Source organism: Labeo rohita, chromosome 10 (assembly GCF_022985175.1).
Source record: "Labeo rohita strain BAU-BD-2019 chromosome 10, IGBB_LRoh.1.0, whole genome shotgun sequence".
Lineage (NCBI taxonomy): Eukaryota > Metazoa > Chordata > Actinopteri > Cypriniformes > Cyprinidae > Labeo > Labeo rohita.
The window spans coordinates 1,519,445-1,541,219 of record NC_066878.1 but is presented as its reverse complement, the minus strand read 5'-3'; the positions used below and the strand labels follow the sequence as shown (position 1 = coordinate 1,541,219).

Here is a 21,775-nt window from a genome sequence, read left to right as displayed (position 1 = left end):
CGTACCTCCTTCGCGACCCCCACAGTACACGGCGAGCCCACACACAATAACGCAAAGTTCAAGAAAGCAGCCAAAGATGAGCGCGGACCCTCGCGTCTGAGTCTAGCCTTTAAGTGCTTGTTTGCGCCGTCGCAAAAAATCTCAATTATAATACAGTCCGGTTGGGTGGAATAATTTGCAAAAACTAAGAACTCACGGGTGTACTGCTCGAGTGAACGTTGTCCTTGCTTTATCCGGCATAGAATCCTGTCAGAGTCTGTATCTGAATGTCCGGGGGTGAAGCTGCTGGATCCTGTTGTGACGGATTGTTCTGTAAAGGGGTGAGTGAGACGAGAGGCGAGCGGATCCATGTGCACGCTTTTATTGAAGGGACGAGACAGATACATAGTCGAAAAACAGGCAGGGTCAAAGCAAACGGCAAACAGGTGTGTAAGAGGCGAAACGAGAGAATGGTCCAGTAAGGCGAGCGATAGTCCGAAAAGGCAGGCGGCTAGACAGTCGATAACGAGAAAACCAGGCGAGAGATCAAAACTAGGAACAGGGCACAAGAAACTAGGAAACGCTAATGATGGGAATAACTACAATACGACAATTCAACAATCCGTGACTTGCAAGGGGAACGTCCGGGGTTTTTATAGTGAGCCTGATTGGCTACCGGAGGCAACGCAAAGGGCGCGGTGGAGGATGGGAGATGCAGTCCGAAGTGCAAAGTAACAGTCAGAGTGTAATGGAAAGGTGAGAGTGACATCTGGTGGTGGGCGGTCCGCAGAGCACCGACCAGATTCGTGACACACACAAACACAATGTAAGGCCGTATAACAGCGTTCTTCATCTATAAACCCACAATGTAAACACAAGACAGCAAGACCATATTTTAGGACTGCAGCAACTAATTCATAAAACAGATTAAAAAATCATGTAAATACTCTGCAATAAATTGTATGTGGGTTAACCTGCTTTTCCTGAACCCATTATTTGGCCGTATGCATTCAAACAAGTATTTACACTACCGTTCAAAAGTTTGGGGTCAGTAAGACTTGTAATAGTCTTTAAAGAAGTCTCTTATGCTCATCAAGGCTGCATTTATTTGATTAAAAATATAGAAAAAAAACCCAGTAATATTGCAAAATGTTTCTACAATATAAAATAATGTTTTTTATTTTAACATACTTTAAAATAGAATTTATTCCTGTGATGAAAAGCTGAATTTTTATCAGCTGTTACTCCAGTCTTAAGTGTCACATGATCCTTCAGAAATCATTCTAATATGCGGATTTATTATTAGAATGATCAATGTTGGATAATATCAGGTACCCTTGTGCTGCCAAATATTTTTTGGAACCTGTGATATTTATTTTCAGGATTCTTTCATGAATAACAAGTTTAAAAAGTAGAGTGTTTATTCAAAATATAAATATTTTATAACAATGTAAATTATTTATTATTAACTTTTAATAAACTTTTAAATATTAACTTAATACATCCTTGGTGAATAAAAGTATTAATTTCTTAAAAAAAAAAAAAAAAAAAAAAGAAACAATAAAAATGTACTGACCCCAAACTTTTAAACGGTAGTGTATATCTAGAACAAAGGCCCATCCTGAAAGCAAGGGAATCTCTGCTCTGCTTCACAGCCTTCACAAAGTAAATGTGTGTGACAAGGTGTGTGAGTGACAAGGAAAAAAAAATGCAGTAATGTTTACTAAAAAATATTTTGTGAAATATTTGTTTTTGAATGTTACATTTAGTTTTGGGTCACATTTAAAGGGGTCATCGGATGCGAAGTTCACTTTTACATGTTGTTTGAACATTAATGTGTGTTGGTAGTGCATGTACAAATCTACCCTATAATGAAAAAAATCCATGCAGTGGTTTTTAAGTAACCACAACCTGGTCTCATGATGAAAACGTAACTGTGTAAACTTTTTGTTAGACGCAAAATAAGTACCAGTAAGTACATATCACTGCAGTTTCCAACAGAAATGAACACTAGAGGCGGTAGAAATGGCGAGTACTTGTAATCGTTTCGTACACACTTATGATTGCAGCTCAGTATGTTACGCTTTCTGGTGTTCTGACAAATAATGCTTCCTATCAGATTATGTTTCCAACACTGTATTTTGATTACTGTAAGGGTAGGTTTAGGGTTGGGGTGGGGTAGGTGTACATGTTGCGGAGTCCTTGGGTATGAATAAGCTAAAACGGCATGCTTGTGATTGCGGTTTTTATGTCACATCTGCTTTTGTTCATACTATCAGGTAAGTTTAGGTGTAGTGCAGGTAGTATGATATGTTAAATGCCATGGACTGTGTTCATTTACAAAAGATGTTTGATGTTGCAGCGAATGATGATTAGCGTCGCAAGACTATGGCGGAGGAATGTTTTTGCCATGAGATCAGGTTGCTACTAGCTGTGTTTCCAAAACTCTACCAAATCTGCTATTTGAAAAACAGCTGTAAAGGATAATATTTCTGTTTAAGATTTAGCCTTAGTCGTATGGAGCAACAAATGCCGACTTAAGTTTCTCCTCTGTGGATTAGTATGACTGCCAGTTCTGTGCTGTGATTGGTCAGCTGACAAGTCCAGTGAGGTTCAGAGTTCAACTGAGGGATATGTAGTTCAATATATAACAATGCAGGGAAAGTCTTTTTTTTGCTGTCTGCTGTATACACCAGACCCACTCTTCACCTTTCTGTGAGTACAGGTTTTTAAAGATACATGAAAACCTTAATGATTACTTAATTGTATTGTAATTGTTGTTTATGAAACTCATTTTCTGTATCTGTCAACATATCTTTCTTGTCTTGCAAAGTCTGTTGTCCTTTCAAATGATATCTTACCACAATAAATAAACACGCTTATTTTCTGCCCAGACAGGATGAATAAAGGATCAGTGAATGAATGACCATGAATCTCGATTTCACTGAAAACAGGAATATTTCTATTCCATCTTACTTCTACATCACTGGTTTGTCTGGTATACCTCACATGAGATACTATTACATATTTCTGTTCTTTGTCTATTTTATTTCTCTGCTTGGAAACTCCTGTCTCATGTGTGTTATTGTTATGGACCGAAATCTTCACACTCCTAAATATATCTCTGTCTTTAATTTATCACTAACAGACATTTGTGAGAGTACGGCTGTGATCCCTCAGCTGCTGGACACGTTTTTGTTTGGGAATCAGTTGATCCCGTATGGATTGTGCATGTCAAATATGTTCTCCAATATGTTATTTTTTACAGTGCAATCACTAACTCTTGCTGTTCTCTCATATGACAGATTAGTTGCTATTTCATTACCATTGAGGTATCATATGATTGTGACCCACAGATCAATGCTTGTTATGATTGGTGCTTCATGGACACTAGCACTGTTGCTAACAATGATCGGAGCAATTTTTATGAGCAGACTTTCTTTCTGCAAAGTTATTGTCACCGTTAATAGTTTCTACTGTGATCATGGTCCTATATATCGTTCTGCTTGTAACAATAATTTCCCAAGCTCTGTGGTAGCCAGTTTGTTCCCAGCAATCATCCTTGGGTTTCCAGTAGCTTTTATTATCTTTTCATATACATGCATTGCTATGACATTGTTTAAAATCACGACCCCACAAGACCGTAAAAGAGCCACAAAGACATGTACTGCTCATTTATTATTAGTGGCTATATTTTATGTACCCATCACTTTTACATATGCTCTTTCTTCATTTCTAAACGCTAACACAAGGATTTTTAATCTCTCTTTGACCACTGTACTTCCTCCAATGCTTAACCCAATAATCTACACATTCATGACAGAGGAGTTCATGGTGTCTGTGAAAAGACTTCTTAAAAGACGAGTCACATTTCTGTCTTGGAAATAAACCTCTTTTCTTCCATTTATGTAACATTATTTTTCAGTGTTGTTTTATTCATATATCTTCATGATGTTTAGAATAATTAATATTTCAACATTCTGTTATGAAGTGCAAACAGAATTTAAAACAGTCTGTTAAGTAAAAAAAGGTTAATCACAGAATAGTTGCTGTTTAAGTCTTCTGATAAAACTTTACAACATCAACATCCCATATTAAAATGGGTTATTTCATGTTATTAGTCCATCATCTATATTTTTTAAGAGTTTAAAAACGTCTCAGGTTACGTATGTAACCTTGGTTCCCTGAGAAGGGAACGAGACACTGCGTCCTCTAGGGGGCGCTAGGGGGAACGCCGTCAGCGTGACCCGTGTCTGAAGTATATATACAAAACAACAACAAAGTTGGCCGGCGACAGCCTATGACGTCACTGCCGGCGCGACTCGTCGCTGCCGGCGCGTCACTACCGGTGCGACCACAGTATAAAAGGACACCGGTAGAGCAGGACGGCCGCTTCTTCGTCTGAAGCTCACATCCCGAAGCATGGCCCCGAGCCTAGAGGACGCAGTGTCTCGTTCCCTTCTCAGGGAACCAAGGTTACATACGTAACCTGAGACGTTCCCTTTCGAGGAACTCGAACTGCGTCCTCTAGGGGCGCTAGGGGGAACGGTTATACCCACGCTGCCATGCTGAGGGGAGTGCCTGACTTCCGGAGAGACAGGCACTAAGTACCAACTCCCTAGGCCTTAAGGGAGTCGCCCCTAGGATAAAGTGATGGCTGTCAGTGACATATCCCCTACGGCCAGAGCTTAGGCTGCATACCCAACTTACCTGTAGGGCAGATATCGGCCCGGGGTAGAGCCCAAGCTTGGAAACAAAGTATTCCTTTAAGGGGATACGGCCAGAAGCCTAGGATACCCAGGTTGGCCTGTCACACAGGGGCTACTGCAGCCCTGCACGACTCCCTCAGAAGTCGTACACAGAACGCAAGTGGTAACTCCCTGCTCAACCCGGTTGAGCGAGCATAAAATGCGCACCGGAACTAGGGCGCGTAAAAACCGTTCTTTTAGCCTGGCAGAAGCTCTGGAGATGGACCCGAGACGACCGGGTTTTAGACCACCTCGAGAAAGGGTACGGGCAATAGCGCGTGAATCCCTACCATAAAGGATTTTAGAATGGACGCAGAACACCGGTGCCTTCCATACCACAGCGTGGATTTTAGAAAAGTGCCCAAAGGTTAACGTGTGCACTTACCATATACATGGATTTGAGAAAGCGCCCACAAACATGTGGGCCTATTTTTAGACGTACCGTTGAGAAACGGTGGAATAAGAAGACCCTCAGGGTGAGGGGAGCACTGCCGGCTTAACAAGGCTCTAAGGGGAAGGCAGTAGGGCGCATCTAGCCGCCCAATTAGGCAAAGCTCAAAGCAAAACCCTCAAGGAGAGGGGAGCACAAAGATGCCAAGCAGATAGAGGCCGCGGCTATCTATCCACTAAAACTGCCAAGAGCCGATACACTTAGCCACACAGGACAAGGCAGTGTATCGCGACAGGCTTCTACTCCCATGGACAGGAGGAGCCACTGATCCCCCCAGGGGACGAGCTCAGAGACCCTTTCCGTAGAAAGGGGAGCATCACCGTGCCCTGTACAGAAGCCTTGGATGAGATCTGACCCGCGAAAGTTCCCTTTGGCCTGGGGAAGGCAGTAAGGGTGAACCTCAGTTGCCCAATGGGGCAGTGCTCAGGTAAACCCTCGATGGGAGGGGAGCACCCTATGCAGTAGCCGCAGCTAACTGTCTAATAATACTGCCCTGAAGCTGATATACGTACCAAGGAAAGGTAGTGTATCGAGACCGGGTTCCACTCCCGAGACATGGGAGGGACACCTGATCTCTCCAAGGAAGACGAACTCTAGCAAAAACTCTTTCCGCAGAAAGGGGAGCATCGTCGCACACTCCCAGGAAGAGATACGGGGATCAGAAATGACGGGGAGCCACCTCTACAAGACTGCACAGAAAGCAGTCACATCCCCAGCCCTCAGGCTGTTCTGTGGGTAACCTCTCAAGGGGCATAAGCCCTTCTCACCCCACACAGACCTATGCTTACCTCCTCGATGGAAAGCACGGGCCCTGCTCTACCAAGACCCGCAGAGCCTTGGGACCAAGGGCCAAGAATGCTTAGCTGAAGGCTCCTCGGAGCACTCAGAGGGTTTCCACAGAAACAGCTCTGACTTGAGAAACAGTGAAATAGCGTGACCAAGCCCACTCCTCGGAGGGCGACCGCTAGATCACCAGATGGCATAGGTAGGAGGTCTGTGTGAAGGGCGGAAACCCCGCAACCGAAGCCCCTCAGGGCAGGATGAAGACAGAGGGTCTTAACCCGGTGGTCAATGTGTCTATCCAAAATGTCCAGGAGCTCCCTGTGAAAAGAGATTCTGAAGAGCTTACCCAGACGTAGGACCGAAGTCCTAGTTTTCTCAGTGCTGTAAAGGGAACCTGAAAGCTTCCTATTCGAAAACGGGAGGCAGACCCAGGCAAGCAGCCCATAACCATGATTGAAGATCAGAGGGGGGTGCTCGAAGAGGACCTACCAAGGAAGGCACAAAAACAGGACCCAATTGTATACAGCATGGTAGACACATTAAACATGAGTCGTACTCACCCCACCATGGTTCCTGCGCATAACTCCAGAAGACTCAGAAAATCCTTCTGAGAAACCATCTAGACCATTACTATGACCTGTCGGGAGAGATTAAGAAGAGACCAGGTTATAGGGGAGTACAGCAAATCATAAAAAATGGGCTGTCTACCCTGCTTTCATTTTCGTAGGGGAAGACAGCACTCACCTGGTTACCTCAAAGAGATCGCTTATTAGAAACCCTAAAAAGGGGAGCGACCACTGAGCTAGAAATATGATTCATAGTTAGACATGAAAAATGGATCGAACTCACCCATCCATGGTTCCTGAGAGGAGGCCGAAAGGCCGAGCCAGACCATCAGTAAAAGTTGCTTTTTAACAAAAAAGCCAACCTAAAACATCATAGGTCCGGCAGGGGTGCGCAGGAAAAGTACCACCAAACCTCAGTCAGGTGGAGAGACTAATATGAAGGGGGAATTAAGAGGAGGGAGACAGGAGCCCCCAAAGGAAGATAAGCAGAAGCTATCTTCTACTCTGACCCCGGCGAGCACGCTGTCTCGTCTGGATCACTTCCCTCAGGTCCTGTCTACCTCCTCTAGACCCACGCTTCCTCCCGGAACCACCCGCAGGTGGGGGAGGGCGCGAGTGGCCACACTAGTCTTCTGGGCCTGTCTTCGTCCCTCAGAACGAGACGGGCCAGGACCCCCATACTGTTCGGGCTCAGATCTGGACCTTCGTGGAATGAAGGTTTTGAAGGCCGCTGAGCGCGCCCTCGCCTCCCTGAACTTCTCAACCACCGTCTCAACGGAGGTACCAAAAAGTTCGGAAGGCGAGACTGGTGCGTCGAGAAGAAAGCCCCTCTCTTTCTTCCCGAGGTCAGCCAAGTTCACCCACAGATGTCTCTCCGTAACCACCATGGCCCCCATAGACCTGCCCATGGCAGTGGCGGCCTGCTTGGTGGCACGGAGAGCGAGATCCGTGGTGCGGCGCAGCTCAGCAACCTCGTCCGGGGAAAGACCCTGACCCTTATCCAGATCTTTCAGCAAGTCAGCCTGGTAGGCTTGAAGCACCGCCATAGTGTGCAACGCACCCACAGCCTGACCTGCTGCTGCATACGCCCTGCCATTCAAACGAGATGTTACTTGAAGGGGAATGGATGGCAGGGAGGGAGTCTTCAGGGAAGATGCCTTACCTACAGAGAGATAGCTGGCCAGCGTCTCTTCTACAGGTGGCATCCTCTGATAGCCGTGCTCACGCATCCCCTCAATATTCGCATAATTAGAGTGCGGAAAATTATGGATGCGTGAGGAAAACGGCCTCTTCCATACCTTCTCGATCTCCGTATGCAGATCGGGAAGGAATGGAAGACTCACCTGGGCCGGGAGGTTATGATCAGAAAGATAGCGCTCATCGAGACGACCCCGAGGCGCCACCTCTCTGGCTCGCTTCCACGGCAAGTCAAGCCTTACCGTGGCGCGATCCATAACCTCCAACAGCTCCTCGTATGCAGGGCAGGAGATTAGAAAGGGTTCAGCCTCAGCTTCCTCATCTTCCAACATCTCCTGCTCTTCTTGGGAAGGACCCAACAGAGCACTAGCTGCTGGATCGGATGATGTAAGAGAAACAACATCATCGTCAGCCAGCAGTTCGTCCTCGCCCGCGACTGACGCGCGTGAAAGGGAAAGTCCCTTTTTTTAGCTCGTCAGCGAGGTCCACCTGGGATCCCCATGAGCTCATTTTTCTCCGTGCCTCAGCAGCGGAGGGTCCTGAGCCACGGGGAACAGGTGGCTGTCCCTCTTCCCTCGAGAAGAGAGACAGACGAGAACGGAGCTTTCTCATGGGAAAAAGCTCACAGTGCACGCAGACTGCCCCCTCGAGGACGTCGCGTGCATGCTCCTCGCCCAAACAAAAGACGCAAAGATCGTGCGTGTCATCGGGTGTCAAATAACGAGGACACGGATCCACGCACTTTCTAAACGCCTTACTAGTGCTAGCCATATTTTTCCAAAGAAAAGGGGTCTCTTACCGTTTTGCTACACACTCCAGACAAAGAGTCAATGAAGACGAAGAAGAGGCCGTCCTGCTCTACCGGTGTCCTTTTATACTGTGGTCGCACCGGTAGTGACGCGCCGGCAGCGACGAGTCGCGCCGGCAGTGACGTCATAGGCTGTCGCCGGCCAACTTTGTTGTTGTTTTGTATATATACTTCAGACACGGGTCACGCTGACGGCGTTCCCCCTAGCGCCCCCTAGAGGACGCAGTTCGAGTTCCTCGAAAGGGAACACATGAATGTTTTGACTGTGTGTGTGGGAAGTTCTTGTTACAGAACGCTTTTCCTTCAACAATATTAGTATTGTTATTTCACAGTTGTTCTAAGTACTATTATCGTTATAATCAAAAATAGGTTTTTTTTATTTTACAGTATAATAATATTATTATTATATATTTGTAGTATTTGTTAAAATACTATTGTTATAATTATAACATTAACATAATAGTACTAATAATGAATAATAATAATAGTAATTATGATTGTTATTAATATTATTGTGTTGAAATTGTCCTATAAAAACAGAGTGGATGTGACCTGAAACAACTCTTAATATTTATTTTGATTTTTAAAAAATATATGGTCTTTATATGTATATGTCTTGGTTATGTATGGTAAGCCCTAAAACAGATATTTTTGATGAAATCCAAGAGCTTTCTGACCCTGCATAGACAGTAATGTAACTGAAATGTTCCTAGGCCCAGAAATGTAGTTAAGACATTGGTAAAATAGTCCATGTGACATCAGTGGTTCAACCGCAATTTTACGAAGCAAAAAAAAAAAAACTTTATTCAACAATTCTTCTCCTCCAAATAATGTAATCATATCGCATACAAATAGTGTGTGTTCCTCTGCACGTAAACAAGTCGCAGCACATGCCTTGTTTATGTGCAGAGGTAGTCTTGATAATGTTGAATAAAGTCATTATTTTTGCTTTCTTTGCGCGCAAAAAGTATTCTTTCAGCATCATAAAATTACGGTTGAACTACTGATGTCACATGGACTGTTTTACCGATGTCTTTACTATGTTTCTGGGCCTGGGAACATTTGCTGTCTATGCAAAGTCAGAAAGCTCTTGGATTTCATCAAAAATATCATAATTTGTGTTCTGAAGATTAACAAAAGTCTTACGTGTTTAGAACAACATGAGGGTGATTAATGACTGAATTTTCATTTTTTGAGTGAACTATCCCCTTAACCTAACCACAACAAATCAAAACACGTAACGAACAGTTAATGAAATTTAATGCTTTCAATCATGAAATTATTACTGCTATATGAATACACTCACATCGAGGCATAAGAGAGCCAATGCTGTTTCATGTCTAACCATTTATAGAGTCATAATTTTAAACCATTTATAAAGTGTATGATGTCTGTTTTTAAAAATCAGTTCCGATTTTTAAAGTTGTGTAGCTACTGTTTTAATCCTGTAAGCAATCAAAAATATCTACATAATACTGTGAATATAAAGTTGTTGCTGTTCAATGAAAAAAAAAAATCCTAGTCCAAAATATAATCATGCATCAGTAGCCTATATACTTTCATCATGATAAAATCCCCTTGCCCTTTGCGTCCATTTTGACGCCAAATGTTTCTCTTTGACAGCTAAAGAGTAGCCTGGTGGTGTTACAGTAAAGATGCTAAAAGGCACTTCTGGCATGACGTGGATCTTGGATTTGTGACAGTATTGGGTGCTCTAGTGAGTGAGAGCAGGTGTTTAATTGCGCAGTATATTTGTGGAAACAGGAACTTTTGCTAATATTGACTAGAGCAATACTCATAAACCAACTTATTAAAATGAGCTTCTGTTGTTATAAGCATCAATGTATTGCGTAAAAAATCTCTAAGCTTAAATTTTCTATTCTATAACATTTTCATTTGCATGCCCTGGCTTCTTCAAGTCTATAGGGAAAAAGCATGATTCATGAACTTAAGTCCCAAGCTCACGATCTAATATAAATATGTCTGATGATTGGTAGCATAATGTCATTCTGACAGCTTTGGAGAAGGTAGTGTATAAACCGTGTGTTTCCTCTCTAATGATTTTACTGCAATGACCGAAAACTGTTTTATTGTTAGTTTAATATTAATGTTAATGAATAGGGCTGCAACGATTAATCGAATTCAATTTTGCGCACGATTTGGCGTAGCTTGTCAGTGCTTTACAGCTCTGTGTATTACTTGCCGCTTCAGCTGAACGCACGTGATGGAGCTTTACTACTAATCAAAGTACCGGCTTCATTGACTAAACGCGCCTCACGACATCGTTCGATTAATCGTTGCAGCCCTATTAATGAACATCTATGACTTTTCATTCATTAATCACTGACTGGAACTGAAATCATTATGGGTGTATTCTGTTATTTTGTGTATTTCTGTAAAAGTTCTTTATTACAGGTGAAACAACAGGCATTATGAGCTCTGTGCAGTCAGACTCCTCTACAAATGAGACCTTTGTTCGTCCTGCTACATTTTTTATCAGTGATTTTTCTAATATTCCACATGCAAGATACCATTATGTTTTCCTCTCTCTGGTATATGTTATGACTGTTTTGGGGAATTCATTTATCATGTGTATCATATATTTGGCCCGCAGGCTTCACACAGCCAAATACATTGCTGTTTTTCATCTGGCACTTTCTGATCTGTGTGGAAGCTCAGCTTTGATTCCAAAAATCATAGACATGTTTTTATTTGACCATCAGGTTGTTTCATATGAAGCGTGTTTAACAAATATGTTTTTTGTATATCATTTCATGAATCTGCAATCTTTGACACTACTCGCTTTGGCTTATGACAGACTGGTTGCTATTTGTTTTCCTCTACGGTATCATGCCATTGTAACCAAACCAGCCATGTTTCTGATCATAGGGATGATGTGGATTGTATCTATGACAGTTTTTTCTGTACTTGTAGGTTTGGTGAATAGAATGTCTTTTTGCAGGTCTAATGTAATTAATAGTTATTTTTGTGATTATGCCCCAATCTGTGGACTAGCTTGTAATGATATTTCCATAAATATTTTGATGGGTAACATTTCCTATGGTCTCCTGATTTGCACACCACTCATATTGATCGTCATCTCATATTTCTGCATTTCTATGGCTCTGCTTAATATTGCTCATGGTGCTGATCGGATCAAGGCCATAAAGACCTGTACCTCACATCTTATATTGGTGGCAATGTTTTATCTCCCAATTTTATGCAATGTCGTTGCATCTGTAACAACACCTTTGCATCCAAATGTCCAGATAATTAACAACTCTCTGGCACAGACAATACCACCTATGCTGAATCCCATCATATACACTCTAAAAACAGAGGAGGTCATGCAATCCATAAAAGAACTGTACAAACGCAGCAAAGTAAATTCAACCAAAGGAAGAAAAATGAAAGCAGTAGGATAAATTTAAAATAATTACAGGTTTAATCTCATTTATTCTGATCAGCGTGTGAAATATTGGTGTTGACCTTCCCTACCTGCCTTAAAGAAACTCTTTGCCTGCAGATATTTGATTAGTTGTTTCATCAGCTGTGGTCATTCAACAAATATCTTATTTAACAGAGTTGATTGATTCTGTACTGTATGTATATGTATATGTATATGTATTTGCTCTCAAAATAACAAATGCTTCTGCATCATGTTTGTTATTCTAATGAACAGACCTCTTGAATGTTTAGCTGGTATTTGTTTGAATTCTGCTGATTGTTACCCTCAGACAGTTTATGAATTTACCCAGTTTTTCTTTTCTTGAGACCCCATAGGACATGGTACTTCAGTGTACTAAATCATTGTATTAATATGTGTTTATTGGACTAAAGTGAAACAGTCAATAGCAGTTACACAAAACCCATCACACAAACACAATGTAAGGCCGTATAACAGCATTCTTCATTTATAAACCCACAATGTGTAAACAAGACAGCAAGACAATATTTTAGGACTGGAGCAACTAATTCATAAAACAGATTAAAAAATTGTCATGTAAATACTCTGCAATAAATTGTATGTGGGTTAACCTGCTTTTCCTGAACCCATTACTTTTATTTGACCGTATACATTCAAACAAGTATTTATATCTAGAACAAAGGCCCATCCTGAAAGCGAGGGAATCTCTGCTCTGCTTCACAGCCTTCACAAAGTTAACGTGTGCACATGCACCTCAGTTTGTGAGTGACAAGGAAAAAAAAATGCAGTAATGTTTATTAAAATATATTTTTTGAAATATTTCTTTTTGAATGTTGCATTTAGTTTTGGGTCACGTTTAAAGGGGTCATCGGATGCAAAGTTCACTTTTACATGTTGTTTGAACATTAATGTGTGTTGGTAGTGCATGTACAAATCTACCCTATAATAAAAAATACATGCAGTGGTTTTTAAGTAATCACAACCTGGTCTCATGACGAAAACGTAACTGTGGAAACTTTTTGTGAGACGCAAAATACGTACCAGTAAGTACATATCACTGCAGTTTCCAACAGAAATGAACACTAGAGGCGGTAGAAATGGCGAGTACTTGTAATCGTTTTGTACACACTTATGATTACAGCTCAGTATGTTTCGCTTTCTGGTGTTCTGACAAACAATGGTTCCTATCAGATTATGCTTCCAACACTGTATTTTGATTACTGTAAGGGTAGGGTAGGGTGCTTGATGTTGAAGCGAATGATGATTAGCGTCGCAAGACTATGGCGGAGGAATGTTTTCGCCATTAGATCAGGTTGCTACTAGCTGTGTTTCCAAAACTCTACCAAATCTGCTATTTGAAAAACAGCTGTAAAGGATAATATTTCTGTTTAAGATTTAGCCTTAGTCGTATGGAGCAACAAATGCTGACTTATGTTTCTCCTCTATGGATTAGTATGACTGCCAGTTCTGTGCTGTGATTGGTCAGCTGACAAGTCCAGTGAGGTTCAGAGTTCAACTGAGGGATATGTAGTTCAATATATAACAATGCAGGGAAAGTTCTTTTTACAATGCCGTCTGCTGTATACACCAGACCCACTCTTTTCCATTTCTGTGAGTACAAGTTTTTAAAGATACATGAAAACCTTAATGATTACTTAATTGTATTGTAATTGTTGTTTATGAAACTCATTTTCTGTGTCTGTCAGCATATCTTTCTTGTCTTGCAAAGTCTGTTGTCATTTCAAATGATATCTTACCACAATAATAAACACGCTTATTTTCTGCCCAGACAGGATGAATAAAGGATCAGTGAATGAATGACCATGAATCTCGATTTCACTGAAAACAGGAATATTTCTATTCCATCTTACTTCTACATCACTGGTTTGTCTGGTATACCTCACATGAGATACTATTACATATTTCTGTTCTTTGTCTATTTTATTTCTCTGCTTGGAAACTCCTGCCTCATGTGTGTTATTGTTATGGACCGAAATCTTCACACTCCTAAATATATCTCTGTCTTTAATTTATCACTAACAGACATTTGTGAGAGTACGGCTGTGATCCCTCAGCTGCTGGACACGTTTTTGTTTGGGAATCAGTTGATCCCGTATGGATTGTGCATGTCAAATATGTTCTCCAATATGTTATTTTTTACAGTGCAATCACTAACTCTTGCTGTTCTCTCATATGACAGATTAGTTGCTATTTCATTACCATTGAGGTATCATATGATTGTGACCCACAGATCAATGCTTGTTATGATTGGTGCTTCATGGACACTAGCACTGTTGCTAACAATGATCGGAGCAATTTTTATGAGCAGACTTTCTTTCTGCAAAGTTATTGTCACCGTTAATAGTTTCTACTGTGATCATGGTCCTATATATCGTTCTGCTTGTAACAATAATTTCCCAAGCTCTGTGGTAGCCAGTTTGTTCCCAGCAATCATCCTTGGGTTTCCAGTAGCTTTTATTATCTTTTCATATACATGCATTGCTGTGACATTGTTTAAAATCACGACCCCACAAGACCGTAAAAGAGCCACAAAGACATGTACTGCTCATTTATTATTAGTGGCTATATTTTATGTACCCATCACTTTTACATATGCTCTTTCTTCATTTATAAACGCTAACACAAGGATTTTTAATCTCTCTTTGACCACTGTACTTCCTCCAATGCTTAACCCAATAATCTACACATTCATGACAGAGGAGTTCATGGTGTCTGTGAAAAGACTTCTTAAAAGACGAGTCACATTTCTGTCTTGGAAATAAACCTCTTTTCTTCAATTTATGTAACATTATTTTTCAGTGTTGTTTTGTTCATATATCTTCATGATGTTTAGAATAATTAATATTTCAACATTCTGTTATGAAGTGCGAACAGAATTTAAAACAGTCTGTTAAGTAAAAAAAGGTTCATCACAGAATAGTTGCGGTTTAAGTCTTTTAATAAAACTTTACAACATCAACATCTCATATTAAAATGGGATTTTTCATGTTATTAGTCCATCACATACATTTTTTGAAAGTTTAAAAACACATGGATGTTTTGACAATGTGTGTGGGTAGTTCTTGTTACAGAACGCTTTTCCTTCAACAATATTAGTATTGTTATTTCACAGTTGTTCTAAGTACTATTATCATTATAATCAAAAATATATTTTTTTATTTTACAGTGTAATAATATTATTATTATGTATTTGTAGTATTTGTTAAAATACTATTGTTATAATTATAACATTAACATAATAGTACTAATAATGAATAATAATAATAGTAATTATGATTGTTCTTAATATTGTTGTATTGAAATTGTCCTATAAAAACAGCATGGATGTGACCTGAAACAACTCTTAAAATTTATTTTGATTTTTAAAAAATATATGGTCTTTGGTTTTTTGAGGTTCTGCACCCCAGAATGTCTTGGTTATGTATGGTAAGCCCTAAAACAGATATTTTTGATGGAATTCAAGAGCTTTCTGACCCTGCATAGACAGTAATGTAACTGAAATGTTCCTAGGCCCAGAAATGTAGTAAAGACATTGGTAAAATAGTCCATGTGACATCAGTGGTTCAACTGCAATTTTACGAAGAAAAAAAAAAAAAAAAACTTTATTCAACAATTCTTCTCCTCCAAATCACGTAATCATAACGCATATATGTGTGCTCCTCTGCACGTATACAAGTCACAGCACATGCGTTGTTTATGTGCAGAGGTAGTCTCGATAATGTTGAATAAAGTCGTTATTTTTGCTTTCTTTGCATGCAGAAAGTATTCTTTTAGCATCGTAAAATTACGGTTGAACTACTGATGTCACATGGACTGTTTTACCGATGTTACTACGTTTCTGGGCCTGGGAACATTTTCTGTCTGTGCAAAGTCAGAAAGCGGACTCGGATTTCATCAAAAATATCTTAATTTGTGTTCTGAAGATGAACAAAAGTCTTACGCGTTTAGAACGACATGAGGGTGATTAATTAATTACAGAATTTTCATTTTTGTGAGTGAACTTTCCCCTATAACCACAACAAATCAAAACACGTAACGAGCAGTTAAAGTTAATGCTTTCAATCAGGAAAATATTACCGCTATATGAATACACTCACATCGAGGCATAAGAGAGCCAATGCTGTTTCATGTCTAACCATTTATAGAGTCGTAATTTTAAACCATTTATAAAGTGTATGCTTCTGTTGTTATAAGCATCAATGTATTGCGTAAACAATCTTAAATTTTCTATTCTATTACATTTTCATTTGCATGCTCTGGCTTCTTCAAGTCTATAGGGAAAAAGCATGATTCATGAACTAAAGTCCCAAGCTCATGATTTAATATAAACATGTCTGATGATTGGTAGCATAATGTCATTCTGACAGCTTTGGAGAAGGTAGTGTATAAACCGTGTGTTTCCTTTCTAATGATTTTACTGCAATGACTGAAAACTGTTTTATTGTTAGTTTAATATTAATATTAATGAACATCTATAACTTTCATTCATTAATCACTGTGACTGGAACTGAAATCATTATGGGTGTATTCTGTTATTTTGTGTATTTCTGTAAAAGTTCTTTATTACAGGTGAAACAACAGGCATCATGAGCTCTGTGCAGTCAGACTCCTCTACAAATGAGACCTTTGTTCGTCCTGCTACATTTTTTATCAGTGACTTTTCTAATATTCCACATGCAAGATACTATTATGTTTTCCTCTCTTTGGTATATGTTATGACTGTTTTGGGGAATTCATTTATCATGTGTATCATTTATTTGGCCCACAGGCTTCACACAGCCAAATACATTGCTGTTTTTCATCTGGCACTTTCTGATCTGTGTGGAAGCTCAGCTTTGATTCCAAAAATCATAGACATGTTTTTATTTGACCATCAGGTTGTTTCATATGAAGCGTGTTTAACAAATATGTTTTTTGTATATCATTTCATGAATCTGCAATCTTTGACACTACTCGCTTTGGCTTATGACAGACTGGTTGCTATTTGTTTTCCTTTAAGGTATCATGCCATTGTAACCAAACCAGCTATGTTTCTGATCATAGGTGTGATGTGGATTGTATCTATGACAGTTTTTTCTGTACTTGTAGGTTTGGTGAATAGAATGTCTTTTTGCAGGTCTAATGTAATTAATAGTTATTTTTGTGATTATGCCCCAATCTGTGGACTAGCTTGTAATGATATTTCCATAAATATTTTGATGGGTAAAATTTCCTATGGTCTCCTGATTTGCACACCACTCATATTGATCGTCATCTCATATTTCTGCATTTCTGTGGCTCTGCTTAAGATTGCTCATGGTGCTGATCGGATCAAGGCCATAAAGACCTGTACCTCACATCTTATATTGGTGGCAATGTTTTATCTCCCAATTTTATGCAATGTCCTTGCATCTGTAACAACACCTTTGCATCCAAATGTCCAGAAAATTAACAACTCTCTGGCACAGACAATACCACCTATGCTGAATCCCATCATATACACTCTAAAGACAGAGGAGGTCATGCAATCCATAAAAGAACTGTACAAACGCAGCAAAGTGAATTCAACCAAAGGAAGAAAAATTAAAGCAGTAGGATAAATTTAAAATAATTACAGGTTTAATCTCATATATTCTGATCAATGTGTGAAACGCAATATTGGTGTTGACCTTCCTTACCTGCCTTAAAAAAACTCTTTGCCTACAGATATTTGATTAGTTGTTTCATCAGCTGTGGTCATTCAACAAATATCTTATTTAACAGAGTTGATTGATTCTGTACTGTATGTATATGTTGTAACAGCAATGGTGTTATAAATAGACAAAATATATTGAACAGTTAAATATAGTAAAGCTTCTTATTGCTGCTTTTATTCAAAACAGTGTACAAACAGTTTAAATCAAGACAAAAAAAATAAAGCTTTAAAAATATTCATATTTTTATTCAATAATTTCAGTTTAACAAGTCAAATGGAAGTATATCCGCTCTTAAAAATAACAAATTTGCTCTCAAAATAACAAATGCTTCTGCATCATGTTTGTTATTCTAATGAACAGACCTCTTAAATGTTTAGCTGGTATTTGTTTGAATTTTGCTGATTGTTACCCACAGACAGTTTATGAATTTACCCAATTTTTCATGGTGCTTCAGTGTACTAAATCATTGTATTAATATGTGTTTATTGGACTAAAGTAAAACAGTCAATAGCAGTTACACAACCCCATCACACAAAAACAGTGTACTGTAAGGCCGTATAACAGCGTTCCTAATCTATAAACCCACAATGTAAACACAAGACAGCAAGACAATATTTTAGGACTGCAACAACTAATTAATTAAACAGATTAAGAAATTGTCATGTAAATACTCTGCAATAAATTGTATTATCAAATACCCAGGTCTGTGCACCATGCCTGGAGAAAGTCAGCTAGTGACAGCACTGCTCAAGAAGTATGTGGCCCAAGTGGTCAAAAAAAAAATGAGAGAAGCTTATTTAACATTTCAGAGACACTCACATCATTTCATATGGTTTAACCTGCTTTGCAACAGTGTTGACTAAAATATATTTTGTGAAATACTTGTTGTTGAATGTTACATTTAGTTTTGGGTCACAATTAAAGGGGTCATCGGATGCAAAGTTCACTTTTACATGTTGTTTAAACATTAATGTGTGTTAGTAGTGTATGTACAAATCTGCCCTCTAATGATAAAAATCCATGAAGTGGTTTTTAATTAATCTGTAAAAATAATATTCCCTATTTCAAATTGAGCTGTTCTCAGATGCCTGTTGGTGTGGCATCTCCATAGTTGATTGACATGAGCGTCTTACCTCAGACCCGCCTGCCGATGCCGGAGTAGGGATGTAAATTAGACAAGAATATCTCCTGTCACGAATCTGGTCGGTGCTCTGCGGACCGCTCACCACCAGATGTCACTCTCACCTTTGCATTACACTCTGACTGGTACTTTGCACTTTGGACTGCATCTCCCATCCTCCACCGCGCCCATTGCGTTGCCTCCGGTAGCCAATCAGGCTGACTATAAAAACCCCGGACTTTCCCCTTGCAAGGCACGGATTGTTATGTTGTTGTATTCCCTTTGTTATCGCTTCCTAGTTTCTTGTTCCGAGTTCCGAGTTCCTAGTTCCCTGTGTTTTGTTTTTTCCCGCCTGGTTATCTCGTTTGTCTGTCTAGCCGCCTGCCTTTGGATTATCGCTCGTCATTAAGGACTATTCTCTCGTCTCGCCTCTGACACTTCTGTTTACTGTTGATTTGACCCTGCCTGTCCGACCATGTATCGGTCTCCTCCCTTTAATAAAAGCTCGCATGTGGATCTGCTCGCCTCTCGTCCCTCACTCCCTGTAACAGAACAATCCATCACAACAGGATCCAGACATTCAGATACAGACACTGACAGGATTCTATGCCGGATAAAGCAAGGACAATGTTCACTCGAGCAGTACACCCAACCGGACTGTATTTTAATTGAGATTTTTTGCGACGGCGCAAACGAGCACTTAAAGGCTAGACTCAGACGCGAGGGTCCGCGCTCATCTTTGGCTGCTTTCTTGAACTTTGCGTTATTGTGTGTGGGCTCGCCGTGTACTGTGGGGGTCGCGAAGGAGGTACGCGACAACGCAGACAGAGCAGCCGCGCACCCCTCTTGCAGATTGGCGGTAACACCGGATCACGACGCCACAAACAGGTTTTCCGCCTGGATCGCTCGTGAAATGGCGGCCGTGACGGAGCGTGCTCGAGCTATGGCGGCGTCAGCAGAGCCCGCGCACAAGATGGTGGCCGTGCCGGAGCGCGTTAATGCGGTAGCGGCGACAGCGGTGCCCGTTCACAAAATGGCGGCCGCGTCGGAGCGCGTTCACAAGATGGCGGCGACGGTGGAGCCCGTTCACAAGATGGCGGCGAGAACAGAGCTCCGTCACATCACAGCCGCCATACCAGAGCCATATAATGTTGCAGCTGTATTTCCTGAGTCAAGTCAAGTTTCCAAGTCAAGTCAAGTTGCAGCTGTGTTTCCTGAGTCAAGTCAAGTTTCTGAGTCAAGGCAAGTTGCTACTGTGTTTCCTGAGTCAAGTCAAGTCTCCAAGTCAAGTCAAGTTGCAGCTGTATTTCCTGAGTTAAGTCAAGTTTCCAAGTCAAGTCAAGCTGCGGCTATTGTTCCTGTGTCAAGTCAAGTTACACCCATCTTTCCTGAGCCACCACACAAGATTGCTGCCACGCCGGAGCCATTGCACAAGATGGCTGCCACGCCAGAGCCACTGCACAAGATGGCCGCTGTCTCCCAGCCACTGCACAAGATGGCCGCTGTCTCCAAGCCCACTCCACAATATGGCTGCCATTCCAGAACCTGTGGTCAGCACCCGGACGCCACCTGTGGTCATGATGGCCCACGTGCTGGACACACCCCTAATGACAGTATGGGCAGCTAGAGTGGCGCTCCTTCATGTCGCGGCAGCTACCCCTGAGTCAAGTCAAGACACACCTGCCGTTCCCCACGAGTCAAGCCAGGTCACAGCTGTTTCCCACGAGTCAAGCCAAGTCACAGTTGTTCCCCACGAGTCAAGTCACGCTACAGCTGTTGTTCCTGAGTCAAGCCATGTTATTCCTGAGTCAAGTCACGTAACAGCTGTTGTTCCTGAGCCAAGCCATATTGTTCACGAGTCAAGTCCTGGTACAGCGGATCTCCATGAGCCAAGCCAGGTTATAGCAGTTCCTCATGAGCCAAGTCAAGCTGCTGCTGTTATTCCAGAGCCAAGTCAAGCTTTCGAGTCCAGTCAAGCTTCCGAGTCCAGTCAAGCTTCCGAGTCCAGTCAAGCTTTCAAGTCCAACAACGTCAAGGCGGTCGTTCCTGCGTCAGGCAACATCAAGGCTGTCGTTCCTGCGTCAGGCAACCTCAAGGCTGTCGTTCCTGAACCAAGTAAAGTCATTGTTAACCTTCACAAGCCAAGTGAAGTCACGGCCGCTCCTCCTGAGTCGAACAAGGTCACAGCCGTGGTTCCTGAATCGAGCAAGGTCACAGCCGTGGTTCCTGAGTCAAGCAAGGTCACAGTCGTGGTTCCTGAGTCAAGTAAGGTCATTGATCTTCACAAGCCAGTTCAAGCCACCGCTGGTCTTCACGTATCAAATCAAGTCACTGCTGATCTCCATGAGCCAGGTCCAGTCACCGCTGATCTCCAAGAGTCAAGTCAGTTCACTACTGATCTTCACGAATCTGGTCAATCCACAGCAGCACTCATTGAGCCAAGTCAAGGTACTGCTGTTTCAGAGTCAAGTCACGCCCTGCCCGACGGCCCAGAGCCTCCCCATGTTTCATCAGACCTCCCAGTGCCTCGTCATGTCTCGTCTATTTGTCCAGAGCCAAGTTACGTCTTGTCTGACCGGCCAGAGCCTTGTCACATCATGTCTGCCAGTGTGATGGCAATCACCATTCTCAGTATGTGGGCCGCACACTACACTCCGAAGCTCCCGTCTGATCTCAAGCCTGCTCCAGAGCTTTCGTCTGATCTCAAGCCTGCTCCAGAGCTCCCGTCTGATCTCAAGCCTGCTCCAGAGCTCCCGTCTGATCTCAAGCCTGCTCCAGAGCTCCCGTCTGATCTCAAGTCTGCTCCAGAGCTCCCCTCATTTGGAGAAGCCATCCCAATGCCTCCTGAGGTGTCAGCCTTGGCTGTAGATCCTCCCATGGAGGCGGCATCCCTCTACGACCTCTCTGCTTCTCCCCATATTCTGTCTGCTTTCTCTGTCTCTGCTGTTCCCAGGTCCCAGGCCATAACGCGGTTTCCTGCTCCAGAGCTCCCGCCTGGTC

General features: G+C 41.6%; 4 protein-coding genes across 4 annotated transcripts; all 4 read left to right on the top strand.

Moving 5' to 3' along the window:
- The first annotated feature begins 2,907 nt into the window (after positions 1–2,907).
- Positions 2,908–3,867, top strand: LOC127171879 (olfactory receptor 19-like). Its single transcript, XM_051120817.1, has one exon. The coding sequence runs from the start codon at positions 2,908–2,910 to the stop codon at positions 3,865–3,867; it is 960 nt and encodes a 319-aa protein (XP_050976774.1).
- Positions 3,868–10,964: 7,097 nt separating this feature from the next.
- On the top strand, positions 10,965–11,957 carry LOC127172406 (olfactory receptor 1500-like). Its single transcript, XM_051121666.1, has one exon. It carries the CDS (start codon positions 10,965–10,967, stop codon positions 11,955–11,957), a length of 993 nt encoding a protein of 330 aa, XP_050977623.1.
- A 1,825-nt stretch (positions 11,958–13,782) lies between these two features.
- Positions 13,783–14,742, top strand: LOC127171878 (olfactory receptor 19-like). Its single transcript, XM_051120815.1, has one exon. It carries the CDS (start codon positions 13,783–13,785, stop codon positions 14,740–14,742), a length of 960 nt encoding a protein of 319 aa, XP_050976772.1.
- A 1,824-nt stretch (positions 14,743–16,566) lies between these two features.
- Positions 16,567–17,559, top strand: LOC127172405 (olfactory receptor 1500-like). Its single transcript, XM_051121665.1, has one exon. It carries the CDS (start codon positions 16,567–16,569, stop codon positions 17,557–17,559), a length of 993 nt encoding a protein of 330 aa, XP_050977622.1.
- The last annotated feature ends 4,216 nt before the right edge of the window (positions 17,560–21,775 follow it).

Coding starts and splice junctions, on each gene's coding strand:
- LOC127171878 (XM_051120815.1), top strand. CDS start 13,783: ATGAATCTCGATTTCACTGAAAACAGGAATATTTCTATTCCATCTTAC.
- LOC127172405 (XM_051121665.1), top strand. CDS start 16,567: ATGAGCTCTGTGCAGTCAGACTCCTCTACAAATGAGACCTTTGTTCGT.
- LOC127172406 (XM_051121666.1), top strand. CDS start 10,965: ATGAGCTCTGTGCAGTCAGACTCCTCTACAAATGAGACCTTTGTTCGT.
- LOC127171879 (XM_051120817.1), top strand. CDS start 2,908: ATGAATCTCGATTTCACTGAAAACAGGAATATTTCTATTCCATCTTAC.